The sequence below is a fragment of the Falco biarmicus genome, chromosome 8 (assembly GCF_023638135.1).
Source record: "Falco biarmicus isolate bFalBia1 chromosome 8, bFalBia1.pri, whole genome shotgun sequence".
NCBI classification, from domain to species: Eukaryota; Metazoa; Chordata; class Aves; order Falconiformes; family Falconidae; genus Falco; species Falco biarmicus.
Window position 1 is genome coordinate 45,855,801 of NC_079295.1, and position 16,888 is coordinate 45,872,688.

Genomic DNA, 16,888 nt, shown 5'->3' on the forward strand with positions numbered 1-16,888 from the left:
AGCACAGGAACTTCTAAAGTATTTCTAAGCCTGTGTGGTAACATTAGAGGAGGAAGGACAGTATACCTCCAAAATATGAAAACAGGTTGCAGCATTTTGACGTTTGTGTGTGGCTGGGGACATTTTTCAAGCATGTGTTATACAGTGATACATCTTCTTATGGGTACAAGGGTCACAGGCAGGAGGGGAGAATATTCCTGTCAAATAAGGAAAAATCCGCTTTTCACACAGAAAGGTGTTAAATCTGTGTGTCCTTTGGGTGGGGTGTGGTACACAATGTGAAGAAAACAGCATTAGAGTGATGTGTCCTAGAACAGCATTATCGTTCTAGGATGGTGGTGAGCTAGCATGATGGTGAAGCATTTACTTACGGGGCCTTTTCTCCTGTAAGCTCTCTGGCACCAGATCTCATATTCAACAGCGGTGCTTCTCTGACCCGCCCCACTTGCTAACTGCCCTGTGCTCAGTAACAAGTGGAGAAGAGAAGGCAAATCCTGCAGTGCATCCTCTGGAAGTGGCAGATCTTGCAATGCCCACACAACACAGAGGAAAACCAAAAGTTGTGTATAAAGAGCTCGCGGTTGCGAGCTGGGAAGAGACGCCCAGAGCAGCGCTCTAGATGGGGGAGGGAGCCCGCTTCCAAGCGAGAAGCGCATTTACACTGCGCCTTTTGCCTTCGGTTTGGCATGGAGAGTGCAGATTCAAACAGCAAACTCCGAATCCGCAGCAATGCGCCGAGTGCGGAGGGAACTATTCCCCCTTGCGACGCTGGGTGGGGATATTGGCCACGGACCGGCCGGTGGCTCTGCCCGCCGCGTCTGCAGGCGCAGGGAAACAAAAAACCCGTGTGAGCTGCTGGGGAGCGCGGCGGGCACGGGTCGGGGTGCTCGGAGGCTTCAGACCCCCTTACCTCCGGATTCCGGACAAGCACCGCTCTGCCTCGGACCCTGCTTAAAAATGCTGGGAGGCACGGAGGACGGTGGATGGCTTTTCTGGAGAGTAATGGCGTGTGTGGGATGGAGCCGAAACAGCAAGAGGCAAGTGATCTTCTTTATTCTGTGCGTTTGCGTGTGTCAGAGCGGGGCCGAAAGCCTCCGCTATTCTCTGGCGGAGGAAATGGAGAGGGACTCCTTTGTCGCCAATATTGCAAAGGACCTGGGGGTTTCTCCGAGCCAACTGGCGGCTCGCAAGGCCCGCGTTGTGTCCGAGGGGAACGAGCAGCTTTTCCGCCTCAATCAAAACACCGGAGCCCTGACGGCAAAGGAGTCGCTGGACCGAGAGGAAATCTGTCCGCAGAGCGATACGTGCACACTCTTTTTTAAGATATTCTTTGAAAATCCGTTTCAGCTGATCCGAGGGGAGGTGGAGGTTCTCGATGTGAACGACAACTCCCCCGTGTTCCCGGAGAAGGAGATGGTTTTAGAGATCCTGGAAACGGCATCTCCTGGGTCCCGTTTCCATCTGGAAAGTGCCCAGGACAAGGACGTGGGCAGTAACGGTTTACAGAACTACAGCCTCGAATCCAATTCGCATTTCTCCCTCGCTCTCGAAACAGGGAAAGATGGACTGAGATACGTGGAGCTCGTCCTACAGCGCCAGCTGGACCGTGAAGAGCAGCGAGAACTGAATTTACTTCTCACCGCCACCGATGGGGGCTCGCCACCCAGATCGGGCACAGCCCAGGTCCGGATCGTGGTGGTGGATGCCAATGACAACATCCCGGTCTTCCGTCAGGAGGTCTACGAGGTGCGCCTGCCCGAGAACAGCCCCCCGGAGCAGCTGGTAGTCAGAGTGGCGGCTGCGGATCCCGACGAAGGGTCCTACGGGAAAGTGCGGTACGCCTTCACGCAGACATTGGAGAGGTCCCGGCAGCTCTTCGAGCTGAACCCTGCCACTGGGGAGATACGGGTCGCGGGCAACTTGGATTTCGAGGAAGCGAAAATGCACAAGATGGTGGTGAAAGCCATGGACGGCGGGGGGCTGTCTGCGCATTGCAAAGTGCAGGTGGAGGTCCTGGACATGAATGACAACGCCCCGGAGATAGCGCTCACCTCCGTCACAGCCTCCGTTCCCGAGGACGCCCCGCCCCGCACCGTGGTGGCCCTGTTCAGTGTGCGGGACAAGGACTCCGGAGACAACGGCAGGACAGAGTGTTCGATCGATGGGGACCTGCCCTTTAGCCTCACCCCCACTTTCGATAATTACTACGAACTGAGAACAAATCAGGCGCTGGACAGGGAGAGGACGGCGTTGTATAACATCACCATCACAGCCACGGACTGGGGCACGACGCGGCTGAGCACTCAGGAAAGCATATTCGTGCAGATATCGGACGTGAACGATAATCCCCCAGAGTTCACCCAGGAGGTTTACACCATGTCGGTCGCGGAGAACAGCAGCCCCATGCTCCGGATCGGCAGGGTGAACGCGACGGACGCCGACGCAGGAAAAAACGCTCGCGTAAACTACACGCTGGTGCCACAGGAAGGCAAATTGCAGCCCGACGTGTCGGTCAACTCTGAAAACGGGGATGTTTATATCCTCCGCCCGCTGGACTACGAGGAGGTGCACGCCTTCGAGGTGACGGTGCGCGCAGCCGACGGCGGCTCGCCGCCGCTCAGCGCCCAGGCGGTGCTACGCGTGGTGGTGCGGGACGAGAACGACAACGCACCCGTCGTGCTGCACCCGCCCCCCGACAGCAGCGCGGCGGCGGGCGAGCTGGTACCGCGCTGGGCGCGGGCGGACTACCTGGTGGCCAAGGTGGTGGCGGTGGACGCGGACGCGGGGCAGAACGCGTGGCTGTCGTACGAGCTGGCCAAGGCGACGGAGCCGGGGCTGTTCCGCGTGGGGCTGCACAGCGGCGAGGTGCGCACGGCGCGGGCCGTGTCGGAGAGGGACGCGGTCCGGCAGAGGCTCGTCGTGCTAGTGCGAGACCGCGGGCAGCCGCCGCGCTCCGCCACCGCCACCCTCGGCATCGCCCTGGTGGACGGCTTCTCCGACGCCCATGTGCGGGTGAGTGAGGAGGCGCCGGCTGCCGAGCCCGACGGGCCACTGACCCTGTACCTCATCGCCTCCCTGGCCTGCGTCTCGGCGCTGTTCCTGGCGACCGCGGTGGCAGCCGTGGTGGTGAAGGTGCGGCGGGCCAGGCGGAGCCAGGCGGAGCCCTTGCCCACGTTCCCGAAGGCTGCCACGGAGAGCAACGCGGGCTCCCTGCCCCGCAACTACGTGTACGACGTCTGCTTCGCCGCCGGGACAGTCAACAGCGAATTTCGGTTCCTCAGGCCCCTCTTCCCCTGTTTCCCCGCTGGGCTGCCCCCCGGTCCGGGCGAGCAGCGGAGCTCGGTGTGCTCACAAGAGGCAGCCAGCCCCAGGGGAGAAGGTGACTGGGCTGCACAGGTGAGGGACGTGGCCGCGCCGGGGCGATGAGAGAAGCAAGGAGCGAGTAGTGCGGAGGTGGGGGTGGGGCGTCATCCCTGGCAGGAAGGACTATCGATGTTGCGGAGATCGTGGTGGAGGAGCTGCTGGGGAGGGAGGAGAGGGTAGAAGAGGGTCCCAGAGCCGCTGTCGGGGGCCTCCCAGGAGGATCCGGCACGACTCAGCTGCTCCCTAAGTTCTGACTAACCGCACCTCTCTGCATCCAGCTGTATGCTCTGAGTGTCCGCGTTAGATCAAGTCTTTGGCATCACCACAAAGAGGGGCAGCTGGACCATGAGAAGGTGAGAAGTAGAGGTGTAGATGTGTGATCCACACAGCGGGTCCTGTCCATGCATTGTGTGGAGCCCGTAGGGACCCAGAGCAGGAGCGACACCGCTCCTCCCGGGGGCTGCAGCACCGGGAATGTAGTGGGTTCTATTCAGCGTCAGCTGGGGCTGTGGGGACAATAGTGCAAAGCGCAGTCACATCACTCACGGTGTCCCCTGCACTGCTGTTAGGAGCCTGTGCCCGGCTCTGCCAGGTGCCGTTCATCAGGGTGGTTGCGGTGCTGAACTCAAGCTGCTTTACAAGTTCCTGGAGTCTATGGAGGCGGGGCTCTCTGCCATTAAATTCCCTTATATTTTTGTGGCTTGCATGGACAGTATCAGCCAGGAAAATGTGGTTATCTGACTTTACAATGCGCTTTCCTAGTCCTTTCCTGGCCCAGGTGGGCTCTCCCAGGCAGTACCAGCACCTTTCTTTTCAGTCCTGCTGTGAACTCAGAGTCATAGCTGAGGCGCCCCTCAACCTCCAGCTTCAAAGAGCATGGGAGAGGCAAAGGGTGATCAGTGAAACAGTTTCTTCTCCCCTCACTCTCTCACTGGGTCCAAGTGGGACTTCTAAAACACGGGGTTACCAGTTCTGGGGATCCATCTAGCACTTCACAGGAGTCTAGACGATGAACATATGAGGTTGAAGACCTACCCACACCTTCTTACCCCTTAAAGTTTTTGTATTTAATCGCCACTGATGACTTGGACTAACTTTACTGCGGGTTCTCAGAACCGCAGTCGCAGTGGCCTCAGCGTAGATAAGGACACATCTTGATATATCACATTTCCTGTTTGTGAGAAAGTGGTTTTATTTCGGGCTCTTACCGCCTTAAATTACTTCCTCAGATTCATAAAAGGTTTCATTAGTGCCTTTGTGATGTCCACAGTGGAGGATGGTTTCTGGCTTTCGATTTTCCCTGTTCAGGTCAGAGACCCACCACCTAGTCCAACCTTTTCTTTGGCTCTGGATAGGGAAGAGTCTGGTGGTCTGGTGTCACTCATGCAGTAGTGTAAGACGTGACCTCCAAGATTCTCGCTGATGCCTGTTTACCTTCAGCACCCAAATGACAACCTCCACTCTCTGTTCTTTGCAGGGCAGAGCTCCCCTCCCCGAAGACACGGGTCCCAGACCTGCGGAAGCAGCTTGCTCTGCAAACAAGGGGATGGAGCTAAATATCAATTCTGATCAAAACCCTTGGGTCAGCCATCAGTAAGTGAAGAGAAAAACAAGCATCTCTGTCCTCACTGGCTAACATGCTCACGGGGAAAAGTGAACGAAGAGACCAAACACCCACCAAAAAAAGTACCAGGGAGATACAAAGCTTCTCTGTGAGAGAGCAAAAACACTCTCCTCTTGAGCATACTTTATTCATGTAGGTATTTTGTAATTGTGATATGGATGGGACGAGGACTGTGTTGCATGTTGATTACACTTAGACCTGATGTGTGATTGTGAGAGTGCTACCGCTTCTAAATGTTAAGGGAAGTACCGAGAACTGGAAGCAGATGTTCAAGAGAACTTTTTTCTACATCACCTTTTCTGTGTTTTTTCTTATGCAGAGGGATCTGTAATAATGTCTTAATTTCCTGCAGCCTGTTCAATACCAAACAATATTAAGCAAAATTAAGTGGTGCTTGCAAAGAAATTTCTTAATAACAAGCAGAAGCTGATTACATTACAAACGGCCGACAGTGGCACACTTTGTGTATTTGATCAAGAGTTTACAGGTTCTCCACACTGCAGAGTGGGCTTTGAGCAATGTATTCTTTTTTTTTTTCCCTTCATAACGTGAAGTTGAAATTAACATTTCAGAATTTTGGGGTATACAGTAGTAGAGAATTAAAAATACTGTCTGTAGTTTTAAAGTAGGCTAAACCATTTACAATAAACTTAAGGTATAGTAGAATATAGGGCGTCAATAAGCTTTCAGTTTTTCTTTCATTAATCAGTATTGATCTATAAAGTAATGTGGTATTTCCCGTCGCTCACACATTTTTTAGAGCCAAATGCCTGAAGACAGAAAACAATAAAATCTACTTGAAAGTCCCTCAGGTGAGTGTGCGGTCTCGAAGGTCACTTCTCATAGTCATCGCTGAGGAAATAGCCACCCCAAAGAGCAGGATTTCGGGAATAAATCCCTGCATTTGGGATGGAATTTATGCAGGGGAAATCAGAGCGATCTGGAAAGTAGGCTGCTCTCAGAAGCCAGAGTAAGGTGGAGGGGCCTTTTCTGAGCCAAGCTGAGGTTTGAGAGATGCTGCCTCCGGCCTCTTTGCGAGGGCTCCCAGCCTTGAGAGGTCGTGAACTGGGGGAACAATCTCGGTCCCTTCCAGAAACCCACCGAGAATTACTACATGGCCATCGCTGCCATGCGTGGTTCATGGACCAGCTCACTCTGGATGCCGGACATCTATAGCCATACACAGCTTTTTTTCTTTAGCTAAACGGGCTAAAACTCATTTCTTCACTGTGTATAAACAGTCCAAACCGTTATAGGGGGGACACATAAAAAAAAAAAAGCTTTAAATAAATCTCCTTTACAAATAAAAGGTAAAGAGAAGCATTGCTCACTCAAGCGGAGGCCATACTTTGAACAGGGTTGTATGGACAGCTAAATCCTTATGCCTTTGACCTCGTAAGAGAGAAATCGAACGGTCTGGGTCCCTCCCGCAGGCTCCGCGCTGGGAGATCTCCGTGTCTTTCCGCAGGTTGGCCGCCTGGTGCCGCTGCCGACCGCGGAGGCTCCGCGCAGCTCCCGGCTCCACCGCGCCGGGGCTCGGGCGGGCGGGGCGGCACCGTCCGGGCTGCGCTGCTCAGAGCTCGGCAGGCTGGCTCGGCAGCTCCATCCAGCTCACAGGGGGAAGAAATCGGTTCGCTGAGAAGGAATGGAGCTGACGAAGAGGGAGGAACCGCTCCTACGGCCAGCAGCGGCTCTGGTCCTGCTCCTCTGCGTGTCAGGGATGAGGGCAGAAACCGCCCGGTACTCTGCGCCCGAGGAGGCGGAGAGAGGCTCCTTTGTGGCGAATATCGCTAAGGATTTGGGACTGACCGGTGAAGAATTATCGGCTCGACAAGTTCGGCTCGTTCCTGAAGGAGAAAAGCAGTATTTACAGCTGAACCAGCACAGCGGGGATTTGGTGGTGCGAGAGCGGATGGACCGGGAGGAGCTGTGCGGGCAGAACGAGCCCTGCCTGGTGCGTTTCGAGGTGCTGCTGGAGAGCCCCCTGCAGTCCTTCCGAGCTGAGGTAAGACTCACAGACATCAATGATCATTCTCCTGTGTTCTTAAATAAAGAGATAGTTTTAAAGATCCCGGAAAGTGCAGTGCCAGAGGCTCGATTTTTGTTGGAAAGCGCTCAGGATCCAGATGTGGGGAACAACAGTCTGCAGCATTACAGTATCAGCTCGAACGAGTATTTCCGTATCTACACCCGGAGGCGGAGTGACGGCAGGAGGTACGCCGAGCTGGTGTTGGACCGTGCCCTGGACCGGGAGCAGCAGGCTGAAATCGCGTTCACCATCACGGCTGTAGATGGCGGGTCTCCACCGCGCTCTGGTACAGCCTTAATCCGCGTGGTAGTCCTGGATGTAAATGACAACGCCCCGGTATTTAGCCGGAGTCTGTACAAAGTCCCGCTATTAGAAAATAGCTCCCAGGATACCTTTGTGGTGGCAGTGTCCGCTAGAGATTTAGACTCAGGAACGAACGGGGAAATAGCCTATTCCATAGTGCAAAATTCAGAGGAAAATCGCCACACGTTTAAAATAAATCCAGAGTCAGGGCAGATTCGACTCAAAAAGTCGGTGGATTATGAAGAAACAAAGACCTACGAGATAGACGTCCAGGCAACAGACGGAGGGGGGCTATCTGCGCACTGCAAGGTGCAGGTGCAGGTGCAGGACGTGAACGACAACGCCCCCGAGGTGATCATCACCTCCCTCACCAGCACCCTCTCGGAAGCCGCCCCGCCGAACACCGTGGTGGCCCTCTTCAACGTGCGGGACCGGGACTCAGGGGACAACGGCAGGGTGAGCTGCGAGCTGCCGGGTGAGCAGCCTTTCAGCATCACGCTGTTGCCGGCCGATGCTTACGCGCTGGTGACGTCGGAGGAGCTGGACCGGGAGGAGGTGGCAGAGTACAACGTGACTGTGCGGGCCCGCGACCAGGGCTCCCCCGCGCTCACGACGTCCAAAACGCTGCTCGTGAGGCTCATAGACGTGAACGACAACGCGCCAACCTTCGCCCAGGCCGTTTACACTATGATGCTTAGCGAAAATGAGCCGGCGGGGAAGAGCCTGGGTCGCCTGACCGCGACGGACGCCGACGCAGGAAAAAACGCCCGCGTGAGATACGCGCTGGACCCGCCCCCGCCGGGCGCAACCTCCGCAGCATCATTCGTGTCCGTGGACGCGGAGAGCGGAACCGTGCGGGCACTGCGCCCGCTGGACTACGAGGAGGTGCGCGCCTTCGAGGTGACGGTGCGCGCAGCCGACGGCGGCTCGCCGCCGCTCAGCGCCCAGGCGGTGCTACGCGTGGTGGTGCGGGACGAGAACGACAACGCACCCGTCGTGCTGCACCCGCCCCCCGACAGCAGCGCGGCGGCGGGCGAGCTGGTACCGCGCTGGGCGCGGGCGGACTACCTGGTGGCCAAGGTGGTGGCGGTGGACGCGGACGCGGGGCAGAACGCGTGGCTGTCGTACGAGCTGGCCAAGGCGACGGAGCCGGGGCTGTTCCGCGTGGGGCTGCACAGCGGCGAGGTGCGCACGGCGCGGGCCGTGTCGGAGAGGGACGCGGTCCGGCAGAGGCTCGTCGTGCTAGTGCGAGACCGCGGGCAGCCGCCGCGCTCCGCCACCGCCACCCTCGGCATCGCCCTGGTGGACGGCTTCTCCGACGCCTTCCTCCAGCTCTCCCATGGTCCTGCGGGGAGGCAGCAGCCGCAGGCGCCCGAGGAGGACCTGCTTACCACCTACCTCATCGCCTCCCTGGCCTGCGTCTCGTCGCTCTTCCTCCTCTCCGTCCTCACCTTTTCGGCGGCCAAGCTCTGCAAGGCCCGCCTCCGAGCACGCCTGTCGCCCCCTTCTGCCCCCAGCTACGGTGACGGCGACTTCGCCGCCGACGGCGTGGACGTGACCGGCACGGGGACACTGTCGCCGGCTTACCGCTACGAAGTGTGCCTGACCACCGGCTCGGGGAGGAGCGAATTCCAGTTCCTGAGGCCCGTCTTGCCCAGCCTGAAACGCAGCGCTGAAAGTGGAGGGGGCCAGGAGGGGGAAGGGCCGTGCTGCTCGCAGCTGGCTGGCGAGAGGGAAGGCGGCCCGGGGAGCGCGGCCCCTCCTGCCGTCCCGCCACCGGGCTGGCCGGCCGCCGGGCGCGTCCATGCCTGAGGCTCGCTGGGAGCCGCCTCCGCTCCCCGCGCTCAGCAGTGCCGTGCCGTGCCCGGCGCGCTGCCCCTGCGGAGGCTCTCGCCCGGCTCCTCCGGCCGGGGAAGGCGGCTCAGTCCCTGCGGCCTGAGCAACCGCCCCACGGCGCCGTGGGAAGCGCCCCGAGCTCGCCTCGCCGCCGCGCCTCTCGGAGTGCCCGGCCCGGCCTCCCGGCAGCCGAGCACGCCCGCCTGCCCGCGGGCCCCGGGAGGCGGCGGAAGGCGCGGGGCAGCTGCCGGCGCTGTCCGTGCGCTCGGGCTGAGGCGGCGGCCGCGCGGGGCTCCCGGCACGCCTTCCCGGCGCCTCCCTCCGCGGCGCGGCGTGCTGCCGCGGGGCCCCCACGCGGGCGAGCGGGGGCGGCGTGTGCGCACGGGGCAGTGTGCCGGGGCGAGCCGGCGGCGGGCGGCGGCCGCAGTCCCGGCGCGGGCCGCAGGGTGGTGCTCCCGGCCAAGGCGGCGCAGAGCGGCGGAGGGCGGGGAGGCGGCCAAGCACGGCCCTACCCAGCGCAACCGGGCAGCCGCGGCGAGCGGCGGCGAGTGGGGTCCGCGCAATCCGCTGCCGGGCCGCCAGCCGGACTCGGCGAGAGGGAGCGCGCCCGCCCGGCACCGGCGATCCGCGAGACGGAGGCTGCCCGCTGGCCCGACATGGCGATCGCCAGGCAAGTGCTTTGTCTCTCTGCTTTCCTCTCTCTGCCGCACGCGCGCTGCGAGCCCATCCGCTACTCCGTAGCCGAGGAGCGGGAGAGCGGCTCCGTGGTCGCCAACGTGGCGGAGGACGCGGGGCTGGCCCCGGCGCAGCTAGTGGCTCGCCGCGCCCGCCTGGCCTCGGAGGACGGCCGGCAGCGCTTTCGCCTAGACCGCGGCACCGGCCGCCTCGTAGTGGCAGAGAGACTGGACCGGGAGGAGCTGTGCGGGCATTCCGCTACCTGTACGCTGCCCTTCGAGCTCCTGCTGGCAAACCCCCTGCAGTTCCTCCGGGTCGAGGTGACCCTGGAGGACGTCAACGACCACGCGCCTGTTTTCCCGGAGGAATCACTCACTTTTAAGATCCTGGAAAAGAGCGACCCGGGCTCGCGATTCCCGCTGGAGGGGGCTCGGGACCTGGATGTGGGCAGTAACAGCGTCCAGGCTTACAGCATCACCCCCGAGAACGAGTACTTCAGTGTCTCCTTTGGGAGCCGGAGTGAGGGCAACAAATACGTGGAACTGGTCTTGGAAAAGCCGCTAGACAGAGAGGAGCAGGCAGAGGTGCATTTCAGTGTCATTGCTGTGGACGGAGGCTCTCCGCCCAGGAGTGGGACCACCCAAATCCACGTTGTCGTTCTAGATGTAAACGACAACGCTCCTGTCTTCACACAGGAGAGGTACGTTGTGAAGGTTTTGGAAAATGCGCCGGAGGGCTCTGTGGTTCTCAGTGTGGTGGCAACTGATCGGGATGTGGGAGTTAATGGGGCCATCTCCTATAAGTTCAGCCAAACAGTGGGCCAGCGTGACTCAGCATTTGCAATTGACCTGACGAGCGGAGAAATCAAACTCACAAAGCCTCTGGACTTTGAGGTGGCAAAGAACCATGAGCTCAGTGTGCGGGCCACAGATGGCGGGGGCCTCTCAGCAATCTGCAAGGTGTTGGTGGAGGTGCTAGATGTGAATGACAACGCACCGGAGCTGGTGGTCAGCTCCTTCAGCAGCCCCCTCCCGGAGAATGCATTACCTGGGACAGTGGTCGCCCTCTTCACTGTCAGGGACCGGGATGCTGGTGCCAACGGCAAGATCTCCTGTGCCCTTGAGGACCAGCTATCATTCTCCCTGCGGCCAGCCTATAAGAACTACTATGAGTTGGTAACTGTGAGCACATTGGATCGGGAGGAGATGGCTCGATACATCCTCACTGTCATAGCAGCAGACGCAGGGTCACCTCCTCTGACAACCACCCAGACCTTCACGGTGGACATCTCTGATGTCAACGACAACGCACCTGTCTTTAACCAGACATCGTATACCATGTATGTGCATGAGAACAATGTCCCCACAGTGCTCATTGGAGCTGTCAGTGCTGCTGATGCCGATGTGGGGCCCAATGCCAAGGTGACCTATTTCCTGGCACCGCACCACTCTGCAGAGCAGCCTCCCTGCTCCTGCATCTCTATGAACTCCGAGAATGGGCATGTATTTGTGCTGCGGCCTCTGGATTATGAGCAGGTGAGGCAGATCGAGGTGTTGGTGAGCGCCTCCGATGCAGGCTCTCCTCGCCTCAGTTCCAATGTCACTGTCCGCCTTGTAGTGGTGGATGAAAATGACAATGCACCGCTGGTGCTGTACCCCTCGCAGGACAGCAGCCCTCCATCTAATGAGCTGGTGCCCGTTTCGGCTGAGGTGGGGTACCTCATCACCAAAGTGGTGGCTGTCGATGCAGACTCGGGGCAGAACTCATGGCTCTCATACCACCTGCTGAGGGCCACCGACCCCGGGCTGTTTGTGGTGGGTGCCCAAAGCGGGGAGGTGCGACTGAGGAGGCCGGTGACAGAGCGAGACGCCATGAAGCAGAAGCTCGTTGTCCTGGTGCGAGACAATGGGCAGCCAGCACTGTCAGCCACAGCGACACTGAGCGCGCTCCTGCTCAGTGACTTCTCAGATGTGGGCCTACCACACAGCAGCCAGGCCACGGAGGATGAGGATGGCTCCCTGACAACATACTTAATCATTTCCTTGGTCTTCATCTCACTCCTCTTCCTTGTGTCCACAGCAGCCTTCATCACTCATAAGGTGTGCAAGAGAAAGGAGCTGAAGGATGGGCATGTGCTTTACGGCACTGGCAACTTGCAGAGTGACCTAGCTGATGCGGCCACTGCAGGGACCCTGCCCCATGCCTATTGCTATGAGATCAGCCTCACAACGGGCTCGGGCAACAGTGAGTTCAAATTCCTGAAGCCCATCCTCCCCAGCCTGCCTCTGCAGCACCATGCCCTGGGAGGGGGCACCCATGATGAACAAGATTTCTCCCGAGGCCCTGCCACTGCAGAGGAGGTGGTGCCAGGCAATCCTGGGATGCTCTCTGCCGAACAGCCCCGTAGTCTTTCCTCTAACTAGCATGGAGTCAGCACAGCCAGGGGCTTCATGCCTTGCAAAAGGAAGGGACCAGGGCTACAACATCTGCAATGCTTCCTCCAGAGTAAATCTGCCTTTGCAACAGGCATCACCAATTTCCTGCAAATTCTAAGTAAGAAAGATTGTCTCCCCCTCCAAAAGTAGAAATAAAAGGAACTAAAATCTCCCTCAGTCTGGTAATCATATGTTTCAGCCCTGTTACAGCCGTTAAATGCTTCAAGAGTGGGGTCCAGGGTCCTCAGCTAAGTTCTTGTCTAACCTGCTCTCAGGCATTACTGTGGGCCTCTAATCCTGTGCTGTAATGCATTGGCACGGCCAAGCACACAAATCAGGTGCTTGCTGAAATGCATGTAGCCCTCCTCCCGGGTCAGGGAGGCAAGGAGGTGGTGAGCACCACAGTGGTGCCAGCACTGGGCTCTTCTCTGCCTTCTGGATGTCTGCCTGTGAGACCTGTGCGCTCTGCCATGGTGTCTGTCTGGACAGCTGTTGTGTGTCTGCACATGCTGCACAAAGGCTGGCTGGTGAATCTTACCATCGCAATGTGCATCATTACAGTTCAGCAAGCAAGAACATTATTTTGATCCTTTGAGTTCAGAAGTCTCCTCTTCTCCAGGGCAGAGCAGCAAAAACACACCACAAGGACTTCCCTGGGCCCCTAAGAGGGAGGTGGGTGGGCTGTTTCCTTGGGATTGCAGCACAAATGGTGTTGGTATAGACTGTAACTGTACAGAGCTGGGAAAGCATGTTCATTGTTTTTGGGTGCATTGTAAGGAAACTCCTCCAGTTACATCAGAGGACTTTGATGGTAGAATCAAGATGAACAGGGAAAGGGGCCATAGAGTCTGGTCTCATCTTTGTTGTTCCTGAAATCAGAGGCTTCTTGGTGGGAGTGGACAGCCATCCCGATACGGTTTTTCTAGGTTTTTGTTAGAGCATTTGCATTCTCCTTTTTGCCCTTTCTCCTTCTACCCTGTGAACTGTGCTTGAGCGTTGTCCTGCCTGTTCCTCTTCAGAAATACCATTGTACAGTAACAGATTGTTTGAATGATGGCAATGTGGCACGGAATATTTGGAAACCCTCACGCTGTGTTGTGTTGCAGTTATTACACTGTTCTGTTGTAAACAGGGACACCCTTGTGTGTAATAGTGAAATAAAGAGAAAGCCTGAATGCCTTGTACGGAGACAGTCTTTGGGAGAGGTTCTTTCTGGAAAGCTCTGTCAAAGTTCTTCAAGAGGCTGGGAGTGGTGTTCTTGCTGTGTCCCTTGGCTGAGGCAGAGTTGAGTGGGGACACTTCCTCAGTCTGGGGATGCAGCTGATAAAGCATGCAGGGAAATTATTGGGAGCAGAAAAGTGCTGGCAGGCCTGTATGGGTCTTCTGAGCTTCTGTTTGTGACTTGGCTCAGTTAGTTCCAGGCCCAGGGAGACTGGCCCCTACCCTAAGCAATGAGGTGGGGAAAGTGACATTTCCCACTGTCCAAATGGCTCCAGCTGCTGATAGGAACTGTAAATCATTTGAGCACAAAGTATTTTGATTCTGAAGGTTTTGGAGGATGGATTTCACAAAGCATATGTGTTCCTCTGGAGAGGTGTTTGGGGTAGCAGCTTGAGGTGGTTAATTGGAGGGTGAAAACTACTTCCAGGGAGAGGATTCACTCTGGAAATGCAGAGAACTACAGCCATCCCTTCTGCAAAGATTCTGAGAAAAAGGTAAGTCCTGGGGACAGGCTGGTGTAATGATTCTAACTGAAAACCATTGTGCATCGAGGACTGAGTGATCCAGTATCCCATTAATCTAGGAAGAGACACACCTGTGCTGTGCTGTGCTGTGTTGTACTGCATAAATCCCTGGTCAGCAGTATAAACTCAGTCAGCTCATTGTAACCAAAGAACCTGCAGGCAGCTCCCAGTTGTTAGTGGTGAGAAAGGCACCTGTGAGCAAGAAGACTGCATGGGAACTTCTTTTACTGACACAGTAGAAATGATGAATAGAATTGCTTTGTTGCAGGAAAGTGCTGTAATGACTTGAATGACTGAAACAGGGGCACACTATTCTTTTCTATGACCACAGTCTGCATGGCATACTGTGAATGGCTGGGGTCATGTTTGAAGCTGCTCTTCTGAGGGTTCTCTGCATCTAAAGGGACATAGGATTATCTATGCTAATCTCTTCCAATAGGGTGAGCTATAATAAACAGGGTCGTGGATGACATCTGAGATAGTCGGCATGTGTCCCTTACTGAGATCACAAGGAACCAGCCCATCTGGGTGTAAAACTGGTGCTTCTCGGGTCGTTCCACCTTGAGCGTTTGTGTGTCTGATGCAGTTAACTAGATGGTTTATTAAGTTTTTTACCCTGTGAGAGGGGGAGGCTGTTTCCTGTATTGGAGGGCCTGAACACACTGCTGAGCTTTCCCAAGGGGCTTTTTGGAGATGCCCTTTAGTAAAGATAACTTCTCAGGCTAGGTAATCGACAGCCCTACTGGAGGGCATGTGTTTCTGGGCCCGTTGGTCACCAACGCAAGTGTGCTAATCAGAGGCTTCAGGCTTAGAGGCAGCCTGGGCTACAGTGATCATGCACTGGTGGAGTTGTCTGTCCTATGGGATATGGGCCAGGTAAAGTCAGGTCCCTGAATTTTAGGAAAGCAAACTTACAGTTGTTCAAGGGGTTGGTCAATGGGACCCTCTTGGAAACTGCCATCAGAGACAAAGGAGCAGAACAAAGCTGGTAGATCTCTAAAGACACTTCCCACAGAGCATGAGAGCTCTAGATCTCCACATGTAAGAAATCATGAAAGGAGCGCAAGAGACTGGCCTGGATGAGTAAAAGGAAATGCACAGGCAGCGGAAGCAAGGGCAGGTGTGCTGGGAAGAGTATGGGGACATTGCCTGGTTGTGCGGGGGTGGGATCAGGAAGGCCAAGGTGTTGCTGGAGCTGACCTTGGCAAGGGATGCAAAGAATAGTAAGAAAGGCTTCTATGGGTGTGTCAGCCAGAAAAGGAAGGTCAAAGAAAGAGTACCTCCACCAATGAACATGACTGGCAAACTGGTAACAACAGAGGAGAAGGTGGCTGATGTACACAACTTTTTTGCCTCAGTCTTCACTGGCAGTCTCTCTTCCCACACCTCTCAAGTGGATGGACCTGAAGGCAGGGACTGGGGGAGCAAAGTCCCTCTCACTGTAAGAGAAGATCAAGTTTGAGACCACCTGAGGAACCTGAACATACAGAAGTCTATGAGACCTGACGAGATGCATCTCAAGGTCCTGACGGAATTGGCTGATGTAGCTGCTAAGCCACTCTCCATATTTCCAAAGTCATGTCAGTCAGGTAAAGTCCCTGGTGACTGGAAAAAGGGGAAGATTGCACCCATTTATTAAAAGGGAAGAAAGGAGGACCTTGGGACTAGTGACCTGTCAGCCTCACCTCTGTGCCTGGAAAGATCATGGAACAGATCCTCCTAGAAGTTACGCTAAGGGACATGGAGGACACGGAGGTGTTTTGAGAGCCAGTGTGGCTTCACCAAGGGCAAGTCTTGTCTGACCAACCTAGTGGCCTTCTATGGTGGCATGACTACATCAGTGGACAAGGGAAGAACTACAGGTGTCATCTATTTGGACTTCTGTAAGGCCTTTGACATGATCTCCTCCCTAAATTGGAGACAGATGGATTTGATGGATGGACTATTTGGTGGGTATGTAATTGGCTGGGTGGTCGCATCCAGAAAGTGGTGGTCAATGGCTCGGTGTCTGGATGGAGACCAGTGATGAGTGCTGTCCCTCAGGGGTCTGTATGGGGACCAGTACTATTTAATATCTTACTCAGTGACATAGACAGTAGACATTTGCAGGTGACACCAAGCTGAGTGGTGCAGTTGACATGCTTGAGGGATGGGATGCCATTCAGAGGGACCTGGACAAGCTTAAAAAATGGGCACACAGAAACTTCATGAAGTTTAACAAGGCCACGTGTAAGGTCCTACACCACTGCCAGGGCAATACAGTTACTGAAAGCAGCCCTACGGAGAAGGACTTGGAGGTACTGATGGATGAAAAACTGGACATGAGTCAACAACGTGCACTCACAGCCAAGAAGGCCAAACATGCCCTGGGCTGCATCAAAACAAGTGTGGCCAGGAGGTTGAGGGAGGTGATTCTGCCCCTCTGCTCTTCTCTGGTGAGTCCCCACCTGGAGTACTGAATCTAGTTCTGGGGTCTTCAGCACAGGAAACACATGGACCTGTTAGAGTGGGTCCAGAGGAGGGCCACAAAAATGATCAGAGGGATGAAACGCTTCTCTTATGAGGAAAGGCTGAGAGAGTTGGGGTTGTTTAGCCCGGAGAAGACAAGGCTCTGAAGACACCTTTTTGTGGTCTTTCAGTACGTAAAAGAGGCTTCTAAGAAAGACAAGGGCAGACTTTTTAATAGGGACAATAGGACAAGGGGTAATAGTCTGAAACTAAAAGAGGGTAGGTTCAGAATAGACGGAAGAAATGTTTTACAATGAGGGTAGCGAAACACTGGAAGAGGTTGCCTAAGAAGCTGTAGGTGCCCCATCTCTGGAAACATTCAAGATCGGGCTAAAGGGTCCAGCGCAGGGGTACGAGGATGATGAGGGGA

The 16,888-nt window shown here is 56.1% G+C and overlaps 3 protein-coding genes across 3 annotated transcripts; all 3 read left to right on the forward strand.

The window, feature by feature from the left end:
- The first annotated feature begins 607 nt into the window (after positions 1-607).
- LOC130153422 (protocadherin beta-16-like) lies at positions 608-6,149 on the forward strand. Its single transcript, XM_056348148.1, has 2 exons — positions 608-3,396; positions 4,841-6,149. The coding sequence occupies exons 1-2, from the start codon at positions 730-732 to the stop codon at positions 4,958-4,960; spliced, it is 2,787 nt and encodes a 928-aa protein (XP_056204123.1). The 5' UTR covers positions 608-729; the 3' UTR covers positions 4,961-6,149.
- Positions 6,150-6,239: 90 nt separating this feature from the next.
- Positions 6,240-9,251, forward strand: LOC130153428 (protocadherin beta-16-like). Its single transcript, XM_056348155.1, has one exon. It carries the CDS (start codon positions 6,633-6,635, stop codon positions 9,129-9,131), a length of 2,499 nt encoding a protein of 832 aa, XP_056204130.1. The 5' UTR covers positions 6,240-6,632; the 3' UTR covers positions 9,132-9,251.
- Positions 9,251-13,441, forward strand: LOC130153426 (protocadherin beta-15-like). Its single transcript, XM_056348152.1, has one exon. The coding sequence runs from the start codon at positions 9,812-9,814 to the stop codon at positions 12,251-12,253; it is 2,442 nt and encodes an 813-aa protein (XP_056204127.1). The 5' UTR covers positions 9,251-9,811; the 3' UTR covers positions 12,254-13,441.
- Positions 13,442-16,888: the final 3,447 nt, after the last annotated feature.

Excerpts from the sequence above, each read along its gene's own strand:
- LOC130153422 (XM_056348148.1), top strand. The coding sequence starts at position 730 with ATGCGCCGAGTGCGGAGGGAACTATTCCCCCTTGCGACGCTGGGTGGG. Across the intron at positions 3,397-4,840 it reads AAGGTGACTGGGCTGCACAG|GGCAGAGCTCCCCTCCCCGA; the intron begins GTGAGGGACGTG and ends TGTTCTTTGCAG.
- LOC130153428 (XM_056348155.1), top strand. The coding sequence starts at position 6,633 with ATGGAGCTGACGAAGAGGGAGGAACCGCTCCTACGGCCAGCAGCGGCT.
- LOC130153426 (XM_056348152.1), top strand. The coding sequence starts at position 9,812 with ATGGCGATCGCCAGGCAAGTGCTTTGTCTCTCTGCTTTCCTCTCTCTG.